The 25,263-nt window shown below is 44.3% G+C and overlaps 1 protein-coding gene across 1 annotated transcript; it reads left to right on the forward strand.

The window, feature by feature from the left end:
* Positions 1–830: 830 nt before the first annotated feature.
* Positions 831–23,864, forward strand: fam98a (family with sequence similarity 98 member A). Its single transcript, XM_042333270.1, has 8 exons — positions 831–944; positions 8,210–8,358; positions 9,605–9,739; positions 11,594–11,778; positions 16,972–17,052; positions 18,897–19,013; positions 19,653–19,820; positions 21,007–23,864. The coding sequence occupies exons 1-8, from the start codon at positions 907–909 to the stop codon at positions 21,658–21,660; spliced, it is 1,527 nt and encodes a 508-aa protein (XP_042189204.1). The 5' UTR covers positions 831–906; the 3' UTR covers positions 21,661–23,864.
* The last annotated feature ends 1,399 nt before the right edge of the window (positions 23,865–25,263 follow it).

Below are 25,263 nucleotides of genomic sequence, written 5' to 3' on the forward strand. Positions count from 1 at the left end.
TTAAAAATGAAAGCGAGTCGCGGGGCTTGATTTAAAAACATTTTTTTTTGCACAAGGAGCGGTCAGGCACCGCGGCCTCGACAAATGCCAACCAGGCACCAGAGAGAGAGGCAGTGACTGAGCCACGCCAGGCACCAGAGAGGGAGGCAGTGACTGAGCCACGCCAGGCACCAGAGAGAGAGAGAGAGAGGGGGGCAGTGACTGAGCCACGCCAGGCACCAGAGAGAGAGAGGGGCAGTGACTGAGCCACGCCAGGCACCAGAGAGAGAGAGGGGCAGTGACTGAGCCACGCCAGGCACCAGAGAGGGAGGCAGTGACTGAGCCACGCCAGGCACCAGAGAGGGAGAGAGAGGGGCAGTGACTGAGCCACGCCAGGCACCAGAGAGGGAGGCAGTGACTGAGCCACGCCAGGCACCAGAGAGAGAGAGAGGGGCAGTGACTGAGCCACGCCAGGCACCAGAGAGGGAGGCAGTGACTGAGCCACGCCAGGCACCAGAGAGAGAGAGAGGGGCAGTGACTGAGCCACGCCAGGCACCAGAGAGGGAGAGAGAGGGGCAGTGACTGAGCCACGCCAGGCACCAGAGAGAGAGAGGGAGAGAGGCAGTGACTGAGCCACGCCAGGCACCAGAGAGGGAGAGAGGGGCAGTGACTGAGCCACCAACGAGCGACACTGGCAGTGACTCAGACGTACACCGACCAGCAGCGTGGCACTGAGTGAGACCAGGCACCAGCCGCCCCGAGAGGAGAGGAGAGGAGAGCGGGCGGGGGGCCGGCAGTGACAGGCGGGGGCCGGCAGTGACAGGCGGGGGCCGGCAGTGACAGGCGGGGGCCGGCAGTGACAGTCTGGCTGCCGTCCTGACTGAGCGGCGCGGCCCAGCCCGGCCCCGGCTCCCCTCGGCCTCGGTTATGGAGAACGACGTCCTGGACTCGCTCGAGGACTTGGGGTATGTGGAGCGCGAGGCCCCGGGAGTGGGGGGGCCGCGGCCTAACACTGGCACTGCAGCCTCAGCTCACCACAGGTTACACTGACCCGGGGCGGGGCGGGGGGGGAGTGGGGGTGGGGAGTGTGTGGGGATGGGGGGTGGAGGGGTGAGTGTGGTGGGGGGAGTGTGTGGGGGTGGGGGAGTGTGTGGTGATGGGGGGAGTGTGTGGGTGTGGGGGGAGTGTGTGGGGGTGGGGGGAGTGTGTGGGGGTGGGGGGAGTGTGTGGGGGTGGGGGGAGTGTGTGGTGGTGGGGGGAGTGTGTGGGTGTGGGGGGAGTGTGTGGTGATGGGGGGAGTGTGTGGGTGTGGGGGGAGTGTGTGGGTGTGGGGGGAGTGTGTGGGTGTGGGGGGAGTGTGTGGGGGGTGGGGGAGTGTGTGGGTGTGGGGGGAGTGTGTGGGTGTGGGGGGGAGTGTGTGGGGTGGGGGAGTGTGTGGGTGTGGGGGAGTGTGTGGGGTGGGGGAGTGTGTGGGTGTGGGGGGAGTGTGTGGTGATGGGGGGAGTGTGTGGGTGTGGGGGGAGTGTGTGGTGATGGGGGGAGTGTGTGGTGATGGGGGGTGGAGGGGTGAGTGTGGTGGGGGAGTGTGTGGTGATGGGGGGGTGGAGGGGTGAGTGGTGGGGGTGGTGGGGGAGTGTGGTGATGGGGGTTGAGGGGTGAGTGGGGGAGGTGGTGGGGGGAGTGTGTGGTGATGGGGCATGGGGGGGGGTGGAGGGGTAAGTGTGGGGGGGGTGGGGGGGAGTGTGTGGTGATAGGGGGGTGGAGGGGTGAGTGTGTTGGGGGGAGTGTGTGGTGATGGGGGTTGGAGGGGTGAGTGTGGGGGGGGGGGTGGGGCAGTGTTGGGGGGTGGAGGGGTAAGTATGGGGGGTGTGTGTGGTGATGGGGTGGAGGGTGAGTGCGGTGGGTGTGGGGGAGTGTGTGGTGATGGGGGGTGGAGGGTGAGTGCGGTGGGTGTGGGAGTGTGGTGATGGGGGGTGGAGGGGTGAGTGCGGTGGGTGTGGGGGGAGTGTGTGGGGGTGGAGGGGGAGTGTGGTGATGGGGGGGTGGAGGGGTGAGTGTGGGGAGTGTGGTATGATGGGGTGGAGGGTGAGTGCGGGGTGGGTGTGGGGGAGTGTGGGGGTGGAGGGGGGAGTGTGGTGATGGGGTGGAGGGGTGAGTGTGGGGGAGTGTGTGGGGTAGAGGGGGAGTGTGGTGATGCGGGGGGTGGAGGGTGAGTGTGGTGGGTGTGGGGGGAGTGTGTGGGGGTGGAGTGTGGAGTGTGGTGATGGGGGGTGGAGGGTGAGTGTGGGTGGGTGTGGGGGAGTGTGTGGGGGTGGAGGGGGAGTGTGGAGTGTGGTGATGGGGGGGTGGAGGGGTGAGTGTGGTGGGTGTGGGGGTGGAGGGGGGAGTGTGGAGTGTGGTGATGGGGGGGTGGAGGGTGAGTGTGGTGGGTGTGGGGGAGTGTGTGGGGGTGGAGGGGGGAGTGTGGTGATGGGGGGTGGAGGGGTGAGTGCGGTGGTGTGGGGGGAGTGTGTGGGGGGGAGTGTGGTGATGGGGGGTGGAGGGGTGAGTGTGGTGGGTGGTGGGGGAGTGTGGAGTGTGGTGATGGGGGGTGGAGGGTGAGTGTGGTGGGTGTGGGGGGAGGTGTGTGGGGGTGGAGTGTGGAGTGTGGTGATGGGGGGGTGGAAGGGTGAGTGTGGTGGGAGTGGGTGGATTGAGCACCTTATCATGTTGAGATATCTCAAAGCACTCACGGGATTTACTGTAAAGTGTTGTGACTGAATTGTGTGTCCACAATAGCCAATTTGCACACAGCGATGTCCCAAGAAACAGCCATGACGTGTTAACCAGCTGTTTGTTGGCCGGGAGACCAGGAGAAACTGCCTGTTTCTCCTGGTCTCCATCCATAGTATGGATCCAGGCCTCCAGTTTATTTAAAACCTTCTTGAAGCAAGGTTGCCACAACCAATTTCTTTTGGCAGCTGTATGTCTTGGTCTTGCATCCTATGTGGCTATATGTAATATATAAACTACTGTATTAGTTATTAATATTTGAAGAATCTTGAGACTTCTAACAACGTGATAAGGCACTCTATCAAATGTAAGGATTTTATTTTTAGAATATTTTAAAATGATTTCAACATGGACATGCAATTGTTTTATTTGCACCAGAGTCTGTTGAATGTGGCCCATGTACCTAATGTGTGAAGCATATGGTGTCATTGCTTCAATTGATTGTGGAATTAACTTTTTCTCGCAATTATCGTGTAGAAATTAAGCATCAGAGATACCGAGCACCACGGTGCTAAAATGAGCATAGAAATCTGTAGGTTCTAAACCGCTGATCTGGAACCAGAAAAAAATCAGGTTATGTGTGTCAAACTGAAATGACAATAGCATGAAAGATGTGATGTTTTATAACTGATTCAATGTGCTTGTTTTCTGTTGTGAAATATTGCATTTTTCCATGTATTCCCAACATAGTAAGTGAAAATGAAATCCACAGCAGATCAATCTTTACAGCAAACCATGAAAGAGAATGATGGATTAATCTTTTGATTTTGATTCTTGTGTATCTGATTAAAAATTGTGATGTAGTAACTACAAGATGATAAGATAGTCAGGACAAATGAGTGCGAGTAATGATAGATACCTTGACCTGATTACAAGGTCTAAGATGTCTGAGGAGATTCAGATAAAACTAATAGTGAAATGTTAGCAATTCTAGAAATTCGTACCCAATTGAATCCTGGACTGAAACAATCTTGAAATGACACCCATTGCATCTGTTACTCTGCTATATTTTGTTGACAGCCAAAGTTCTAGGTAGTTTCTCAAGGATCATTCTGAGGAACACGTAGCACAAGGCCCTAGGAGGAGCCGCCACCACCTGCTGCACCTTGTGTCAACAATTTTCCATTTGGTTTACCTCCTGATTTTGATTGCATTAGTGTAGAAAGTTGTCAAGTAGAGAGTCCAAGTATACTCTCATGTAGACAGGAATTGGAATACAACAACAACAAAATTACATTTGTATAGCGCCTTTCACGTCAGGAGGACAGACAGTGTTTCAGACCTGAGCTGGGTATCGGGATTGGGGGGATGGAGAGCAGGGGGGGTGAAGGAGGGTGATCGAAAGTACGGTCGAAGTGGAGGGTCTTAAGCACAGTCGAAGTGGAGGGTCTTGATATGGGTCTTGAAGGAGGCAAGGGAGGGGGCGAGGCGGAGCAACTCCGGGATGCAGTTCCATAGGGTGGGGCAGAGTGGCAGAAGGCCCGCCCGCCAATGGTGAGGTGGGGGACGTGAAGCAACAGGCCGGAGCCCGCTGAGCAGAGGGAGCGAGCAGGATGGTAAGGGGTTAGGAGGTCGCAGAGGTAGGGGGGAGGGAGGCCATGGAGAGCTTTGAAAATGAGCAGCAGGATCTTGAACTGTATCCTCTGTGTGATGAGAAGCCAGTGGAGTCGGGCGAGGATGGTGTCACGGAGCCTGGTGTGGGAGAGGACACGGGCTGCAGAGTTCTGGATGATCTGCAGCCTATGGAGGGAGAAGTTGGGGAGGCCGACAGGCAATGAGTTTCCATAGTCAAGCCTGGATGCTATGAATGCATGTAGGAGGGTTTCGTTGGCCTGCGATGTGAGACAGTGGTGGAGCCTGGTGATGTTGCGGAGGTGGGGGAAGGCAGAGGGGGTCATAGCACAGATTTGGGGTAGAAAAGATAGCTTGAGAGTCAAAAAAGATACCAAGGTTCCGGATTGGCTTAGTGAGGTGGAGTGTGCAACATGGATGGAGATGCTGTCAGCGCCTGCGGTGTGGAGGCACTGACGGGAGCCAATCAGGAGAGCCTCGGTCTTGTTGACGTTCAACTGTAGAAAGTTAACTCTCATCCAGGACTTGATGTCTGACAGATATTCTGTCAGCACAGCAGTGGTCCTGGAGTCAAGGGTGGAGGCAGAGAGGTACAATTGGGTGTCATCCGCATACATGTGGACGTTGACTCCATGTCTGCGGATGATGTCACCAAGAGGGAGCATATAGATATTGAAGAGGAGGGGACCAAGGACAGAGCCCTGAGGAACGCCGCATGAGATGGTGCGGGGGCTAGAGGAGAAACCGTTTGTGGAGATGAAGTGGAGGCGGTGTGAGAGGTGAGATTTGAACCATTCAAGGACAGAGCCGTGAAGGTTGAGATGAGAGGAGAGGCAGTGGTGGAGGATAGAGTGGTCGACGGTGTCGAAAGCAGCAGAGAGGTCAAGAAGGACGAGGAGGCAGAGGAAGCCCTGGTCGCAGATGGACAGAATGTCATTTGTCACTTTGACCAGGGCTGTTTCTGTGCTGTGGGCGGCACAGAAACCCGATTGGAGGTGTTCATGAAAGGAGTGGCGGGAGAGGAAGGAGCGAAGCTGAGAAGCAACAGCTCGTTCCAGGACTTTGGAGAGGAAAGAGAGGTTGGAGATGGGGCGGTAGTTTGAGAGTAGGAATGGGTCCAGGGAGGGTTTTTTAAGGATAGGAGTGATGATGGCTGTGCTCTTGACCCAGGTGTGTGCTCACAGCCCAAGCTAAATAACTGGCTTCCATCCATGTTATTTATTTCTCTCATGATTTAAAAAAAATTGTGTCTTCTGTCTTTTCTATTCCATCAACCAGTTCTTTGAATCTTCCTTCGTTCCTGGAAACATCTTTATCATTGTTCTAAGCACCCTCTACAATGTATCAGTGCCCCTTTGAAGGTAGGGTACCAAATCTGCACACAATATTCAAAATGTGGCATCACCAGTGATCTATCTATACAAGACTGGAATAACTTGTTTCAACTTGTCAAATGTCCTTGAAATTCATCCTTTTATATGATTAGTGTTGTTAATAACTGCTTTACAATGACTGTATACTTCATTGAATAGTTTCATGGGAAGATTTAATTTCAGTTATAAATGTGCCCAGTGAATAAATCCATCAAATAATTCACTGTATGGGGATTTTGATTTCTGCAACAAAAGTATAATTTTGTCCATGGAATAATTTGACTGGTTTGCAGTTTTATTGGCTTTTGTATAAAATTCAAATTTAAAGGCTCTCAAGGAAATGTGAGGATATAGGTGACTCACTGGTTCATAAATGACTGAAGAAGAGAACTTATTGTGGTATAGAATTGATTCATCATACCAAGGTGTGTGGGGAAAGAGATTTTTATAAGAAAATAAATGTCATTCAAGAAGATCAGGGCTACTTGTGTTGCTAAATCAAAGAGTAACACATGCAAGTGAATGTACCAAAATGTATAAGATTGGAACAAAATAATAACAACAAATTGCATTTATATAGTGCCTTTCAGGGTCAGGGTAATGTCCCAAGACACTGGACAATCCAGGTTTGCACCTGAGCTGGTGGTTGCAATTGAGAGGGGTAGGGAATGGGGGTGTTGAGGATGACCAAAAGCACAGTAAGAGGAAGGTCTTGAGACAGGCCTTGAAGAAGGCAAGCGAGGGAGCAAGGCAAAGAGATTAAGCAGAGGAAGCAGGAAGATTGGTAAGGTGGGTCACAGAGGGAGGGAGGAGCAAGACTGGAGGGTTTTGAAAGTGAGAACAAGGATCTCAAATTAACATGCATACATTGAAGGGATGCATTAACAATAGGTGGAAAGGAATGGATTTGGGTGGCGTTACTGATTATTTACTTAAGGTTTTCAGTCAATGTGAAACTGGTTATTAACAATGTTAATCAAGACGGCATTCAGCTATATGTTATACAGTAGGAAGGGATGCACAGCCATTTAAACTGATGCTTGCTCATTCACTGGAGCTCCCTACTCAAAGCCCAATTCCCTACTTTTTTCCATATTTTTACCCTTCAAATGTTTATTTAATTCCCTTTTAAATATTGTTCTTTTAAAATGTGTGGTTTTAACCTCAATAGCTACTTGTGACGGAGTATTCTGTATTTGATGATCCTCTAGAAAAAGTTTCTCCAAATGCCCCCTTAACATTTCCCGTAAGAATCCTGAGCTTGTGACCGATTTTTCCAAGCAGTGTGAATAATGGAAACAAATGGAGTTCATTTCAGCTCATTCAGCCTGTTCTGCCATTTTATTTTCCAGTCCCATTTCTCTATATTCCTTACGTTCTCCCTAATTGATTTTTTGCATCCAGAGCCTTCTATTCCTCACTTTTCACAGCCCTTTGTGTGAAGAAATATTTTCTGATCTTGCTTCTAACCCATTTAACCACAGGTTCAAAATTAGAAGCCCATTTGCCTTTTTATTTTTTATACATGGATTGTACCTTCAAAGACCAATGTATTGATACCCCCTGTATCTTTAAGAACTATGTAATTTAGTGTTCATTTCTTTCCCTTGTTCTTTTCTCCAAAATATACTATTTCACATATTTCAATATTATATTGTCTCTGCCAGTTGTCAAAGTTCCCTCACAGATTCCTGGGAAAAGAAGTTAATCTTGTACAGATCCTTGCTGAAACCTCATGGAATATTGCGTGTAGTTTTGGGAGATCTACCTTCAAAAGGACATTGCATTGGAGAGGGTTAAGAGAAAATTCCAAAGAAATGAAAGCATTCCACATTATGAGGAAGAACTCGATAAAAACTGCACTTGTTGGGAAAAGATTAAAGGAGGCACGATTTAGACGATCAAAATTGAAAAGTTTAAATAAGTAGATAGCAAGCAATTTGATGTGAGAGCAGAACTTGAGTGCATGGATTCAGATGAGTACATTTCAAGCAAATGATTAATTGTTTTTCTTTCTCTCATGGTATGATGGAATAGATATTGGAATTGCTTCTCAATGAAAGCAGTTGATGTTGTAACAATTAATTCTTTGAAACTATTTCTTCAGAATTCCCTAAAAAAAACATAGTTCAGAGACCATCTAGAACATTTCCCTAGGAAGTTTTTGGGATGGAGCCCACAGTGATATTTACATCTGGAAGGAGCAAGCTTGATGGAAATTGGGTCTTTAACGTACCATGTTTTCATTAAATTCTCATTCAAATGTACATCAATGTATGATTGTATGCATGTGTTGTGTGCAAGGATTATTATTATATGTCTTCACATTTATACTATAAATCGAGGGAAGGGGTTTAAAATAAAGTCCTGCATTATTTAAATCAATATGTACAGAAGAAAATGGAAGACTAAAATAAATAGAAATCTGGGTCAGATTCCCCTTTCTATTCACCAAAGTCTTTGGGGAATAGAAAGACTTCCTGGAAAATTCACAGCATGAATTTATTTGGCAGATACAAGGGCCCATTACTGGAAGATGGTGCTTTGGACCTGGCAGTGTCTAGTGGAGCAGCATCCCCTGAATACACTAAGCTATGTGCTTGGCTAGTAACGGAACTGAAAGCATTTTACAGTCTGGAGGAAAATGTGAATGCAACAAACAGTAAGTATATATTTTTTAGAATGAGCAAGGTTCTTTGTTCAAAAGATGTGATTACTTAAATCCATTATTGTAAATCCAGGCTAGCAATTTTCTTCCAAGTAACTCAACTGAGGGTCGCAAATCGTGTAATTAATCCCAAACTGAAAGTTGAATTCCTTTCTGAATGTCACCTGAACCATATGAATTGAATTGCAGTCAATAACACAAAATTCAACTTTCCACAAAGTACAGCAATTTTGTTCCAGTAGAATAGAAAGTACAGAGAAACTCCTGATAATACAACACTGGCTTATATCATCATGCTGTTATTATCCTGGCTGCTTCCCATGCAAAATGTGAATAAGGGAACCCACTTTATTTCATCAGTCTGCGTATAAAGCCATGTTCTACACGTTCCTGTAAGAAAAGTATCATGTCAAAGCAAACTTACCTGTACCGCAGGAAAATGTCACCAAGCGGCTCAACCAATGGGGCATCTCATGCACCAGGGCCCCGAAGCAAACTCTCGTGTTCAATGACTGATTGTGGGAAAAAATGCTCAGTGAACTCTCGCACAGTGGCCTTACCTATACTATGCGCGCAGCCTGGAAGAATCAGCTCTTCAGACACTAATCACGGCCCATCTTCCTGCCTCCTGATCCTGACTGACAACCTAGACAGCAATCAGAGCCATGTTACAGAGCAGAGAATGAAAAAATAATGAAGGTTCTGCATGTCCTCGCGACTTATCTACAAAAATGAGAGGAGGCTGTAAGCCAGATCAGTAGTACTTTAATAATAAAAACTGAAGTCTGGGAACACTGAGCAGGTCAGAACGCATATGGAGAGGAAAGTAAGTTAATGTTTTGGGTCGATGATCTTTCATCAGGGAGTTTAACGTTGTGGTTGCTTCTGTTTCAGGAGATGCACATCATTTCCATAGTTTTGTATGGGTTATAAATTGAGCTTTGAGAGATCAGTGTCCACACCTGGATTATACCTTTTCAGCTAGACTACCTTGAACTCGACAATTCAGTGTCTCGCTTTATTACATAAAGATATTTAGTTTTCACATATAATCTCGAAGTACAATACTTTTGTTCTTTAACAACACTACAGTATATCTCTTGAGAAGTGCAGTTTCCAATACAGAAACAGAACTAAGAAACAGAAAATAAGCATGTTTATAGACACGTATATCTATACATAAACATGATGTATCCATAACCTATAGACACCCAGTTTAAAGCCTCTTTATTCTTTGTAGGTCCCAAGGAAGCTGAAGGATTTCAACTAGAGATGAGCGGTTTGCTAACTGAAATTAATTGTCCCTATTCTCTTCTGACGACTGGAGATGTCACTAAACGCCTTCATAACAAAAATAACTGCCTCTTATTACTCAGTAAGTTTTTTTTTGGAGAATCCTAATCCTCTTCTGGTGTATTCATTGTTGCTCAGCTCCACTGGCTCCCCATCCCCCAGCGCATTAAATTCAAGATGCTCGCTCTCACCTTTAAATCCCATCATGCCCAAGCCCCACCCTATTTCTGACCTGCTACCAACCCTCTCTCTTTGTTCAGCGAACACTGGCCTGCTTCTCCCTCAAAAGTACCACCGTGCCATCAGCGACCAATCTTTCTGTCATTCTCCATCCCTTCCCATCCTCTGGAATCTACTCCCGAGTCCCTCCAACTTGCCCCCTTCTTCCCAAGTTCAAAAGTTAATTCTTTGATTGCGTTTTGGTCATTTTCCCCTTCCCTACTCTTTTCATTTTGAGTGCCCAGCTAGCACTGTGATGCATCCTTCTGGTGTGATAGATGAATTATAAATGTATTGCTGAATTTTAAAATTATAAATATTTGTAGTGATACAATATACAGAAATTGCTTTCCTTTGCAACTCTCTTCCAAAGCCGTGTGTGTAGGGAGGCAGGTTCATGCTAAAAAGAAACTCAAACGCCCTAACTTGAGCTGTGTGATTATAAAAATCTATTGTAACATTTAAGTGGATTACTTAAGTTTCAGTTTCATTTCCTCAGTTTTATTTTTAACTTAAATGTCAAGGAGGATGAAAAAGTTGCACTGATGTAACAACTAATGACACCACATACAGATAATGCTACTATTCAAATTGCAGAAATCAATGACATAACACAAGTATGTGGTTTTCGTGAGGTAAAATGCTATGTGGATATTGTTTGCTTAGGTAGTCTTCACGTTAACAAGTAATCTTGGCAAATGTTGCATCGTCACCAGTAACTGAGGGCATGAGAATGAGACGTACCATTAGATAGAAATTCTCCCTGGGTCCAGATTTATTATATTAAACATCTCGGTGTGTAGAATTTAGCAGATTGTTGAATTTAGTTTTAACTTCGAAGCCTGTATTGTACTCAGTATTTCTAACTTTAAGTTCATTTATTGAAACTGGCTTCAGAATTAAAGATTGTATTTAAGAATTTTACAAATTCTTGATGCTCTGAAATGTTACTTTAATAGAATAAATTTAGACCCATGTGAATTTTTGCCCAAATGTGCAATAACTACATTTGACTGTAACAATAACTATACAAAAATTAACTATAGCCCTTTCCCTTTTTTACTCAATATAGTTTAGAGCTGATGAGTGCAGTTATTTGTAAGGATTACTTTACGAAAGTACTTTCCCTTTATAAAAAGAGATTCCTTTTTGTTTACCTTAATGGAGCAGAAAGTGGGGGAATTGGCAATAAAACGCATCTTAATTTCAAATACTTCCAGGCCATATTCTAACAGCTTGTGGTAAATGGCTGTTTTGATGCAGTCGGCTTAATTTCTTGGATCCCTTCCAGATAATCCTTCAGTAACTGGGTGGAGACAATTTACTGTTGTTGGTGATAAGATCTGGGGTTGTTTCAATCTGTAAGTGCATTGAGTTTTGAGGGTACTATTGGCTGACAAATGTAGAAATTGCCTATTTTGAGTTGTTTATCAAATTAAAAAGTGGTAGGACCTGTGGTCATCTGATAAGCAAATCAGTACATAGCCAGTGGATACCACTGAAAAATGTTAAGATGATAGCTGTAATACTATTTGGGCACAAACTTGATCTGCAGGGTTGCATGGTACTTGACTTTGATGACAATCTGTGTTTTTAAAAAAAAATTGAAGCACGATATTCTTTGAAAAATTGGAGTATTTTCGATTGACACAGAGCAGTGACGTTTCAGACTTTATATTTGTTGCATCCACTTTCAACTTGATGTCTTTTGATATAGCTTTCCTGATTTCTGAGCTTGAAGCTTCACGGATGCTTGCTGTGAACAAGATCCCAGAAAAGAAGGAAGAAGAGGAGCCCAGCCCGGCCTTTGTGGAGCTAAAATCTGTTTGCATTACTCTGGGTATGTCCAAGCCCCCAGCTAACATCACCATGTTCCAGTTCTTCAGTGGGATTGAGAAAAAGGTACAGATGAGAAGAAAATTTTCATAATGTGCAACATATAAAACGTCGTTTACTCTCAGCCTAGCTGTTGTAGTTTAATTGCAAATCCATTGTTGGAATTTCATTTTAGAGAATCATAAAAAAGTTAAAGCAAAAGGTTAGAGATCACTTGAAGAGAAGGTTTGTTTTAAAATGCCCTTTGTCTTGAAAACTGTAGAAGCTGTTTGATTTTTCTCTTCTATACCTTAATCAAGAGAATTACCACTGCTGTAAAAATCTGGTATGGGTGGCACTTTCATTCATGGTTTTTAACCCTCAAATAAAGAGGATTAATTTTGACACTGGATTTTATGGTTTAAAAAAAGAGCCCAGGGAAGTTTGGGAACTGTAGAAATCTTGAAAGCCATCTCATTTTAAAAGGTAGCAGTGAACTCTTAAGGAAGTGGCAGGGACATTTGGTTAGAATTTCCCCCAAATCGGAAACCAATAGTGGATTAAGCAATCCATAACAATTGTGTTTCTCGTTTCATATAATTTTATCTTATAGCTCAAATCTATTGACATTGGTGCAGTTTCACTCCATTGTACCTTATTCTCAGGTATTTTCCCCACACAGTTGAGTATTTATCTCTTGCTCCGTAGTAATGTACATCTGTATGTGAGGCTTTACAACCAGCAATTGATGATCTTATGTTTTGTTTTAAAACCAATACATTCAATTAGAACATTAATTTACCTTGGCCTTTACGTAGAATTGCTTAAATGTTTACAAGTTGCATTTACAGATGTAGTAGAAATTCTTATTGTGGAATTTAATTCTGTGATGTATTTACAGTTGGTTCATTTGGGGTTATAACTGTTTAATGTAAATCTTGGCTCTTCTAGTAATCTCTCTAAAATGGGAACCATGCACAAAGATGCTTGTCTGAAATAACATCAAATACATTGATGATGATAACGTCCAATAGACACTTTTCTACTCAAAGTGGAAGGGCTATTTGGTAACAGTCTCAGAGAGCGTAAAGTATACCTTTTAGATGCCCAAAGCCCACTTTCATTCAACTTGCTTTCACATAATACCTCAATCGAGAGGCAATGCCCCCTTTGAAATATTTCTATCTCTGTATGGATACTTGTTAATGAAATGATCACTATGCTGGAAGGCTTCACTGATGACTTGATTTTTTTCAAATATAGAGACTTGTGCCCCATTTTTTCATTGAGGCACACCTACCATTTCAGAAAAAAAATTGTCTTGGATAGACATCCTTAGACGTGATTTTAAATAAAAACTCAGTCGAGCAATGTTCTGTGTTGATTGGAATCTGCCAGCATTAGTCACTGCTCAGCCACAGCAGATTGTCCAACAGGAAAAATGAACCATGACTTAACGTGCTCAAGTCATAGCATTATCGTTGCTTCTGTGTAGTCGATATTAAGCAGTGACTAGCAGCCCAGGGCATTGTGCTTTCCCGTACGTGGCTGAGAATGTCATTGTGCCTTCTACATTTCAAGTAAGATTTCTTTGGTTACTATTGGTTGTTCAATGTAAGGTCCTTCTATTATGGTTTCTCACCATGTATTTCATAAGGCTTCAGCTAAAATTTAGAGGAGTGTTTTTCTTCTAGATCAAAAATGGGCAGAAAAGTCTGCTTCACAAGGGCTGCTGTGGCTGATTGTTCTATTCAAACGGCCTCCCTGAGCTGAGGTCATTTAAATCAGGACAGACCAAGCATCAAACTTAAGATATGGTCCATATGAGTTAGTCCTACCTCAGGTAGTACCTTTACCTAATAAGTTTGCTTCTTCTTGAAAATTGGCTGTCTTGTAAAGTAGTTGCATCAACAAATCTGTGTAATACTATTTCATGGCCACTATATGTCACTAAATGCCCAGGAACAGCTGCTTATAGAAGGTACATTGGATTTCCTAGCAACGATGTATCTTCAGCTGTCCCCAGCTGTAATGTCCTTATAATGCCCTCATCCTCATCCTGTAGCATAGCACTCACCTCGCAAGCGAGAGGACCTGGGTTCGATTCCCGGGCAAAACTAAACATTGGGCAGGTTTTCTTATTTCACAAACCTCTGTTTACCTAGCAGTAAGTAGGACCCATGTTGTTAGTTGATTGGCAGATTGCTTTTCTGTGGGTTTCCTAGATGTGATATATCGAATGCAAGGATTATTATTATCCTCACCTTCAAATGGCTCACCTACCTTTACGATCCTACTCCTCGTCCCCCTCCTCTGCTCTGCCAATTCTGGCCTCCCTCTCTGAAAAGGTTGGTGCAATTAATCAGTGTACCAAACCCTGATCTAAGAAAATGTCTTTGCAAACTTTCTCTCGCATTAGGAAAATGGACAATTCATTTCTGTCTGCTATTATTATCCTCAGCCTTTGAGATGAATTCTGGCATCAATGTAACACTGCTTCTTCACTGCCTGACAATGATCCAAGGGGATTGTTGTAGGAACTCATTTAGCTAATTGCAAGTACTTACCAAATGTACACCATTAGAGTTGTAAATTTGTTAAACAATGCAAAGAATTCAACATCAAATTATAATAATAATCCTTGCATTTGATATAGCGCTTTATCACGTCTGCCCAGTCCACTTACTCGAGGTGGGTGACCTTTCAACAACTTTACTGCACTCTGTGTAGCTCTTCCAAAATGACCTCTGCCGTCCCACCCTCCCCCACCCCTCCCTCTCTTTTTGCTTTCAAAAGCCACCTTAAAAAAAAATTATTTTACTTCGCTTTCAACCACCTTTCTCCTCGCGGTTCAGGCTCCCACTCAGACTCTCTGAAATGCTTCAAGACATTCTCCAACATGAAAAGTGCTATACCAGTGCCCCACAAAATAGATTCAGTCACATAACTTTACAGTATATCCTGTGAAGTACTTTGAGATCTGAATGTGACAAGGTACAACAACAACAAAATTACATTTCTATAGCCCTTTTCACGTCGGGAGGAACGTCCCAAGGAGCTGGATAATCAGTGTTTCGGACCCTGGCTGGGGGTCAGGATCGGGGAGGGTGGAGAGAAGATGGGGAAGGAGGGTGATCAAAGGCACGATCGAAGAGGACAGTCTTGAGACGGGTCTTGAAGGAGGGAAGGGGCGAGGCAGAAGGATTGTGGGATGGAGTTCCAGAGGGTGGAGGCAGAGTGGCTGAAGGCCTGCCAATGGTGAGGCAGGGGACGTGGAGCAGGCCGGAGCCCGCTGAGCGGAGGAAGTGGGCAGGATGGTAGGGGGTTAGGAAGTTGCAGAGGTAGGGGGGAGCAAGACCATGGATGGCTTTGAAGGTGAGGACCAGGATCTTGAACTGCATCCTCTGTGTGATGGGAAGCCAGTGGAGTCGGGTGAGGATGTGGGTGATAGGGTCACGGAATCTCGTGCGGGAGAGGACACGGGCTGCTGATGATCTGCGGCTTATGGAGGGAGGAGTTGGGGAGGCCAACAAGCAATGAGTTTGCATAGTCAAGCCTGGGTGTTATGAATGTGTGTTTGAGGGTTTCGTCGGCCTGAAGGGGGTGAGACGGTGACGGAGTCAGGTCATATTGCAGAGGGAAGGGGAGGCAGAGCAGGTCATGGCACGGATGTGGGTAGAAAGGATAGTTGAGGATCAAACAAGTTGCCAAGGTTCCGGACTGGCTCAGTGAAATGGAGTGTGTAACCATGGATGGAGATGCAGTCAGCGCCTGAGGTGTGGAGGCACTGACGGGAGCCAATCAACAACAACAACAAAATTACATTTATAGAGCGCCTTTCACATTGGGAGGACGTCCCAAAGCGATGAACAGTCAGGTGTCGGGGCCCGAGCATGGGGGAGGGGTGGTGTAGGGGTGAGGGAAGGCAGAGAGGTGCGAGGGCGACCGAAGGCACGATCGAAGAGATGGGTCTTGAGACCGGTCTTGAAGGAGGCAAGGGAGGAAGCGAGGCGAAGGGACCGTGGGATGGAGTTCCAGAGTGTGGGGGCAGAGAGGCTGAACGCCCGGCCACTGATGGTAGGGCGGGTCGGGCGGAAGACATGGAGCAGAACGGAGGGAGCGGGCAGGTTGGTAGGGAGTCAGCAGGTCAGAGAGGTAGGAGGGAGCAAGGCCATGGATGGCCTTAAAGATGAAGACAAGGATCTTGAACTTGATCCTCTGGGGGATGGGGAGCCAATGGAGTTGGGTGAGGGTGAAAGTGATGGGGTCACGGAGCCTGGTGCATGAGAGTACACGAGCTGCAGAGTTTTGGATGATCTGCAGCTTGTGAAGGGAAGAGTTGGGAAGGCTGACGAGGCGGAAGTTCCCGTAATCGAGCCTTGATGTGATGAATGCGTGGGTGAGGGTTTCGGCGGTCTGAGGGATGAGGCAGTGGAGGAGTATGTTGCGGAGATGGTGGTAGGCAATGCCGGATGTGGGTGAGAAACGACAATTCAGGGTCAAACAAGATACCCAGGTTCCTGACTGGCTTGTTGAGGTTGAGTGTGCAGCCGTGGAGTCTGATGCTGTCAGCGCCTGAGGTGCGGAGGCGCTGACTGACGTGAGCCAATCAGGAGGGCCTCGGTCTTGCTGACATTGAGTTGGAGAAAGTTGGCCCTCGTCCCAAGACTTGATGTCGGACAGGCAGTCAGTCAGGACGCCAGTAGTCCTGGATTCAGGGTGGAAGTAGAATTGGGTGTCATCCGCATCCATGTGGAAATTTACCCCATGTCTGCGGATGATGTCACCAAGGGGGGAGCATGTAGAGAGATTCAATGCCCATTTTTGGGGATGAGGGGGTAATTTCTTGAAGAAAGTTCATGATAACAAATGTTTTGCAGTTACAGTGATTGGAAACTGATTTTGTTCTGGTCAACCAGTGTTAGAGTTGATTCCTTTATGAACTGCCAGGTCTTAACGTGTTACAAACTTAACGAGTGACAAACAAGAGGGTCCATTACATAATTTAAAAGTGAATTTGATACAAAAGGCTATGGGGAAAAAGCAGAGAAATGGGTTTAAAATAGATAGCTACAGTCGGTAATTTCCACGATGCAGGGCTAAATAGCTTTGTGGCCTGAATTTTTTATGACTAACAAATTACCTGAGTAAGTTGCCTCTACCTTACGTTTGGTGGGGGAAAGGTGACTTTAAAAATATCTTCTTGAATTACTGATGAGTCTCAATGTTGCATTTGCTTGATAATCTTTCAATACTTTCAAATTATTTTTCCTTTTATAGCTTAAAGAATCTCTCTCAAAGGTGCCCCCAAATCATGTGGGAAAACCGCTGGTGAAAAAAATGCTTGGACCAGCTCATTGGGTGAGTAATGAACTCATTCTTCCTGTGGCACAAAGGTTATTCAGACTGACCCAGAACCATTTTTAATTTGGGCCGAGTATTCAGACCTTTTGCTTGTATCTTAGAATCCTGTTACAAGTTGCTTTGTTGCAAGAAGCCAAAATGGATTACATGTTTGTTTATAATGCCCAATGTTTATATTTTTATTTGAAAAGGTCAATGAATCTGGCTATCTTTCTGGGCATTTCCAATGAATTTCGAAATATTGATTGGTAATAGTGCCCTATTATAGTGCTGGTTGGCATTGTATGAACATGAGCACCACATTATAATGGTGCTGTATTGCTGTATTACATTTGGATCTGAAATGCATTGCCTGAAAGGGTGGTGGAAGCTGATTCGATAACAAATTTTAAGAGAGAAGTAGATAATTATTTGGGGAGGACACGTTTGCAGGGCTCTGGGGAGAGAGCGGAGGAGTGTGATTGATTTGGGTAGCTCTTTTCAAAGAGCTATTACAGACACGATGGGCCGAATGGCCTCCTTCTGTGCTCCATGATTCTATGATTCATTAAGATGTAAGATTTTAATACTCATTGATCATGTGGTCTTCCCCCCCCACCGGCCCCCAACTTATTGGTTATGTAGGACCTTATTCAAGAACTCATCTAATTTCTTTATTTTTGAGCTTTGACAACAGTTTGTTCAGTTAACATTCCTGAAAAGTTTAAGTCATCTTTTTTAGTCATACTTGTACTCAATCTTATATTTAAAAGATTTTCTAACAAGTTTCGATTCGTTATTTTTGAACTTGTTACTGGAAAATCCTAACTCTTTACTTCTGCTTTTGAAAAGCATTTGTGTATTTATTTTGTTGAATGAGATTTGCTTTGATGTTGCTGCATTGTTTAATTTCACCAGATGCACACTTTACTCTGTGTTTGTTTTGTACTTTTTCAGTCCTCACAAAGATTGTGAGATTTTCAGAAACAATCTGTTACAGCACAGCTATTTTTAATGTGTCTAACATTGGTGTGTGGGAGAGGTCTTGTAGGATAAGATAGGTTTGTTCCATGCAAAGAAACTTTTGGATCCAACTTGAAGAGAAAGAATGTGTCAGGTATAGCATATAGGTCAAGATGGAATTGTTCCCAACAAACTATAGCTCCAGTTAATTTGCTTCCAGAATCAATGAAAATATTAGGAAGAAAGGGTTTGGCTTCTCTAAGGTTCACACGTTTCATCTCAAACATAAAGATTTTGTGGCCAGTTGTAAAATCTGTGCAATTTGGCACCAGTGCAAATTACTAAAGCATCCATATTGAGTTGGGATAATCAATAGGCCCAACATACCTTGACAGTTCTATGGACCATATTCAGTGCCATAGTGATTGTCAAGGCACTCCTTCTTCACACTCATACTGACACTGTACCAGCCAAGAATTTTGAGGGTTTTTCTTCCTTTCATAGAGCCACAACTGTTGACTTGTGACCACCACTTGTTGATACTGTTCCTAGAAAATACTAAAACGTTCTTAGGGTTCTTGCAAGCTTCTTAAGAGGATTTGTTCTGCTCAAATTGGCTGCTCTGTTCGTCTACAAATCCAGTCACTACACTTTACTACCATTTAGTTGTGAAACACTTTTATGATATTTCAATGTTATAAGTTTTATATCAAATGCAAAGATTATTCAGAATGAAAAGTGAAGCAGAAATCTCAGATCTTTCATAGCAATATTTGGGGAGAGGAGGTGGGGGGGTAAAGTGAATGGGCCAGGTTATTAACAATATATAATTGTTTTCTTAAGGTCTCGTCCTGTTTTTATAAGTTTTTAAAAGTTAATTTTCTGTTCAACTTGTATAGGAAAAACTAGAGGTCATCAATCAAATGTTTGTGAACGAATATGAATGTCGAAGAAATATGTTGCTAAAGCGTATGGATGTGACTATTCAATCATTTGGATGGTCCGAGAGAGCCAAGGTATTAGAAATTCCTCATTTGAATCTGTTTTTTGCCAAAATGAATGTATGGAGTAGCTTTCTGCTCATCAATAAATTTACCAGCTTTGAGAAAATCCAGTCCTTATAGTCTGTTTTGGTATTTTATATCTTTCTCTTGTTTCTCCTGAAACTATGATTTATACCTGGAAGCAAGTTGCCTTTCTTGGCAAGTGCTGCTCTGGAAATGGCCATAAGGAGGTGGATACTTGATGGGTGAAGTAAATGAAAGGAAACCCAAGCATGGTAAAAATGACCAACACTGTGATTATATTTTCAAAATTAGATATCTAAAAAGGAAAAGATTTCTCAATAGCAATCCATTTTTTAAAAATTCTAAGTTCCTAGATATAGAGTAGATGTTTAGGATGTATTGGAGCTGCAGTGTGCTACACCCATCATGCTACTCTTTCTTATAAATTTAAGAGAAAACTATTTTGTAACACAGTGGTCTTTGGGCTTCTAATCCTAGTGATGCTCTGCTTTAATAATCATAACCGTAAACTTGCCTCAACAGAGTAGCTAAATTCTAAATCATAATTAGTAATGAGCTTGTATAATTCTAACTTTTGATCGAACTTCTTACATTTTGTGGTTCCTGTGCATGTTCTGCTTTTCACAGAGCCAGTCCGAAAAATTAGCCAAAATTTACCAGCCTAGGCGTGCTGCTTTGTCTCCAAAAGGCACTATTTGCACTGCACATCTGCTAGCTGCTCGAGAAGATCTGTCGAAAATTATGCGAACCAGCAGTGGCTACACCCGAGAAAAGACTGCATGTTCCCTTAATAAGGTAAGTGGCGTACAAAATGTATACAGAGGAACCTAGTAATAGCGTTCCTCAAGTATACAATGCAAAATTACATTTGTTTTTCACCTTTCATGTCGGGAGGACGTCCTAAGGCTCTGGACAGTCAGAGATTTGGACCCGAGCTGGGGGGGGTGGGATCGGGGAGGGTGGAAGTTAGGAGGATGGCCAGAGAGGAGGGTTTTGAAGGAGGCAAGGGAGGGGGTAAGGCAAAAGGAATATGGATGGAGTTTCATAAGGCAGGGGCAGAAAGGTTGAAGGCCCACCCGCCGATGGTGGGGCGGACCGGGTGGGGGACATGGAGCAGGCCATAGCCTGCTGAGTGGAGGGAGTGGACTCGTTGATATGGGGTCAGCTGGTCGCAGAAGTAGGGAGATGCAAGGCCATTTAGGGCATTGAAGGTGAGGACAAGGATTTTGAACGCTATATAGTGAGTCTATCTGGTGCCTCACCTTGTCCTGATTAGCTAGTTTCCTTCACTAAACGATGACCAATTCTGGGCATTAGATTGTTGCTATTTGAATTGCACTGACATCACTTTGTGAAGGAAGTGAATCATCATATTTTCTTGTGCATTTGCAGTGTGCAGGATGTGACATCTGTGTGACCCGACAACCCAGATGTCAGATCTATTTTAGCACTTTATTTATAATGTGACCTGTCAACTTTTGGATTTGGAGGACCACATTATAACGAGGTTCCCCTGTATCGTGTTCATGCTGTGAGGTTTCCAATTTTCGCACAACAATGGCTCAAAGCGGCCAAAAAGTGAATGACCTGATTTTTTTAACATCGGAGATTGACCAGGAGAAACTCCCTTCTCTTTACAAATAGAGCTGTAGGATCTTTAATGTCCACCCGAACAGGCAAATGGAGGTTCAGCTTAACGTCTTATACACCTCTGATAATGTAACGCTGCACTGGAAAACCCATAACCTTCTGAATTAGAGGGGAGAATGCTACCAACTGAGCTTTTTAAACATTTTAATGATTCCTTTTGGATACTTGTATTTTAATGTACTGTTTTTGAAATCTTGAGTTATTTGACATTTTCATTTTTTGGGCTGAAGTATGAATGATCACTGTTGCATTACCACAGGTGAAGTTAGGCTGTACTTTAACAGATGTATTTTTAATTTACTTTTTACTTGTTGGTTTTGTGACTTTTTAGGTACTAATGGGAAGAGTGCCAGACAGAGGTGGCAGGCCCAACGAAATCGAGCCCCCTCCACCTGAGATGCCACCATGGCAGAAAAGACCAGACAATCCCCCATCCATTGGAGGTCGGGGAGGAGGAAGAGGGGGATATGACCAAGGCTTTTATGGAGGAGGTGGAAGAGGAGGAGGAGGAGGATATGACCGAGGCGGGGGTCGTGGTGGACATGATAGAACAGAACATGTAGGACGTGGAGGAGGCAGAGGAAAAATTCAAGGAGGATGGTCTGATGGAAGTGGTGGCTATCAAGATAGTGGCTACCATGGAGGAGGAGGTGGTGGTGGTGGTGGCTACCATGGGGGGATGGGAGGCTATCAAGGTGGTGGTGGAGGTGGCAACTACCAGGGGGGTGGTTATCAAGGAGGTGGCTACCAAGGACATCAAGACAACAGATATCAGGATGGTGGCCATGATCAGGGTGGAGGAAGGGCTGGTGGTGGACGTGGAGGTCGGGGGCGTGGTGGTCGGGGAGGACGTGGAGGACAAGGATGGGGAAGCAGAGGTGGAGTAAGCTACAACCAGGCAGGACAGTTTGAGCAATATTTCCAGCAAGGAGGCCAACAGTTTAGCCAGTCTGGTTTCTATCAAGGTAGACAGTATACCAGCTAATAGCATTGTAGTACTGAATACCAGCCTCTTGCCACAAAAGGCTCAGACCCACCCATCCACGAGTAACGATGTTTGAATACAACTAAAATTCAATACCTTGTATTGCAGCGTTGCAGGTTTGTTTTATAAACAATGGGACTAGAGATTGCTTTCTTGCAGCAAGAGAGAGAGAGAGCGAGCTTGTGATTCTAGATCTGCTTCTGCCTTCCCCTTTCCTCCCCTATCCCCACTGCACTCCTCCCTGAAACAAAAGTTGGATTTTCGACTTATAACGATACTTGAAGCGCAGTAAGAATGAAAAGTAACTGATTTGCATTATGCATGTGTAAATGCTATTGACTCGGCAAAACCTCTTGGTTTTTTGAAATGCACTACAAACCGAACCCTGACTGAGCCTGGAGACCCATAAGTTGATTGTTTGAACAACAGCACATACTGAGCTTATGTTTCTTTTGTGTTCTACAGTTCAAGCCACATGATAGTACTTGCTGGCTGTTAATTGTAAATAAATGTATACGTCACAAGCAGAGTGAACGAGTGTGATCTCTGTGAAAGGTGAGCAATAAAGAATGTTGTTTGCTGACTGGAGCTGTTGAGTTTTTGTTGAGCTCAGTGTACGAATTTACAGCAGCTCAGAGAAGCTCTTTGAGTACTGAAGGAGGATTTCAACACTTTTTTTAAAAAAAATTCAATTTCTGCTTTTTTTTCTTCTTCCTGAAGGATTCTAGAATGACAAATGTGGTTGGGAAGCATCTGTGGTTTTTTGCATTTCTAACTTGGAGATTTACTGAAAAGTCGGCTCTTTTGCACATGTGTGTAACTTGAAAGCTCAGAGGACGTTCAGTATGTAAAGGGCTAGCGTGTAAAATTGACTAATTCGCCTTAAATTATGAAAATGTTGTACAATGCCTTTAATTCTACGAGGAGAAGAGGATATTAGCATGCAAACTGAAAGGATTGGTTTAGCCAAGTGTGGCCTGGTGTTTGTCAAACACTCAACTCGTGATTTTTTTCTTAGTTTTAATCCTGGCACTGGTCAGGTTTTTGCTGCAGTCTACAGTATGTACTATGTGTTTGGAACTTGCAATCAGTTGTTGAATAGGGATTAATGATTAAAAAAAGGTGGAAATAAAACTAAATGTGAAAAGAGATATCCTGTCGCACACATTATTGCGTTCATATGATTTTAGCTCAAATTCTGTGGTTAATTTGAGTAAAAGTTGGTTGGTTTGTATCAATTTATCCACTGACTCTTTGTTGACCCATAATCGGTACAGTAGTTCATTCAGTCTGACCTTTTGTTCAGTGTTTGATATAAAGATTTGTTGTGTCCAATGTTGTCTTTCTGCTCTGGATGAAACATTGCTCAGGTTACAGTTGCAATTATGCAAGCAGAGGATCGGAAAATTAACCTCTTGCTATTTAAGACCATAATACATGCAGCTTTTTGATGGTTCTTTGGCTCGTTTTTAATAACTGCACAATTGAAATTTTTGAGCACTAGAGGGACATGCTTATCAGCCAGCAAGAGCTCTCTACTAATTACATTAAAAGATGACAAAAGGAGAATGCTGTAGTGGTCCCCTTTATGGAGTGATGGAAGAACTATTGTTTTATTTCATGTGGCTCATTTTGAAGAGCTCTTGCAGTTTGTGGGTCACTAATCAAAACTTGTCGCTTGCCTTTTAATCAAACAGCTCTTGCAAATGTCCAGTGCTGTTGAATCCTTCAGGCTTCGCTATAGGAGTCAAAAGAAACTCGCTGCAATCGTTTACAGTGCACATGTCGATTTGTCAATTAACAGAATATATTTTGGGTTCAGTATTGTATCGATTTCATGCAGCATGAAGTATTAAAACATTTGTTTCAGCGCCTTCACAATTAAGTGAAGTTGGAGGTTTTCTCCAGAAATGGAGGGAAATTTGTAATTTGGACTGTTAAGAATACACAAATCATATTGTATTGCAGTGTATTTAAATTGGTTTCAACAAAGGCCTTAGAAATCAAATCTAGACTCGAATCTAAAGATAAGCTATTAAGACATGAGCAGTTTAACAAGGGGATGGTATCATTCTGACCCAATATGCAGTATAAATTTTGGTTGTTTGATGCTGGCAGTAATCGTTTCTCTTAATACACTGGAACTTTATCCTCTGCCACTTGTGCAGGTTTGCAGATTGTTAAATAAACTTGTTTGTTATTCAGTCTCATTTCTATAACTTATTGAAATTTGTTAACCAGTTTCTTACCCCTTCCTTACAACTGTGAATTACGATATTTCAATGAAAGATAATTCTATTATTGTCAAGTTGAAATCTCTGACTCAATGGGACTGTTTAATAGAATGTGTATTAAATTTGGCAGTTGTCAGAGAAACTGAAGCAGAGAAGTCTCCGTAACTCACTTTTACATTTCAACCCGTACTAGGGAATTGATAGAAAGTATTTAGTTCTTCTAATTTTAAAGTGCCAAAAAAAGCTTAAAAATTACAAAACTTCATGAGCAGTTCTTACTATATATATAACATAATATATACACTATATAATATATATAATGGTTGGGAATTTACGTAGAATTGTATAGAATGATACGGCATGGAAACAGGCCATTAGGCCCAATTAGTCCCTACCCACCCCTCCCTCCACACCTTGAACCCGTCTCCCCCTCTTATCACCACCATAACCCATATGAAACCCACCACCTGCTCCCTGGATCCCATCCCTACCCCTCTCCTTACCTCCCAGCTCCATCTCCTTGTCCCTCTACTCAAAGACATCGTTAACCTCTCCCTGTCCTCTGGTACTGTTCCCACCCCTTTAAAAAACGCTGTCATCATTAAAAAACCCTCTCTGGACCCTTCTCTATTCTCTAACTACTGCCCCCTCTCCAAGGTCCTGGAACGAGTTGTTGCTTCTCAGCTACGTTTCTTCCTCTCCCACCACTCCCTTCTCGAACCCCTCCAATCGGGCTTTTGTGCCGCCCACAGCACAAAAACAAAGTGACAAATGACATTCTGTCCATCTGCAACCAGGGCTCCTTGACCTCTCTGCTGCTTTTGACACTGTCGACCACTCTATCCTCATCCACCACCTCTCCTCTCAACTCAACCTCCATGGCCCTGTCCTTGATTGGTTCAGATCGTACCTCTCACACCGCCTGCACTTCATCTCCCCAGATGGCTTTTCCTCTAGCCCTCAGACCGTCTCGTGTGGCGTTCCTGAGGGCTCTATCCTTGGTCCCCTCCTCGTCAACATCTATATGCTCCCCCTTGGTGATATCATCCGCAGACATGGGGTCAACTTCCACATGTATGTGAATGACACCCAACTCTACTTCTCTGCCTCCACCCTTAACTCTAGGGCCACTGCTGTCCTGACAGAATGTCTGTCAGACATCAAGTCCTGGATGAGAGCGAACTTTCTTCAGTTGAACGTCAACAAGACCGAGGCTCTCCTGATTGGCTCCCGTCATCACCACCTCACCACAGGCGCTGACAGCATCACCATCCATGGTTGCCCACTCAACCTCACTAAGCCAGTCCAGAACCATGGCGTCCTGTTTGACCCTCAACTATCCTTTCTATCCCACATTCGCGCCATCACC

The sequence above is a fragment of the Callorhinchus milii genome, unplaced genomic scaffold (assembly GCF_018977255.1).
Source record: "Callorhinchus milii isolate IMCB2004 unplaced genomic scaffold, IMCB_Cmil_1.0 Scaffold3, whole genome shotgun sequence".
Taxonomy (NCBI): domain Eukaryota; kingdom Metazoa; phylum Chordata; class Chondrichthyes; order Chimaeriformes; family Callorhinchidae; genus Callorhinchus; species Callorhinchus milii.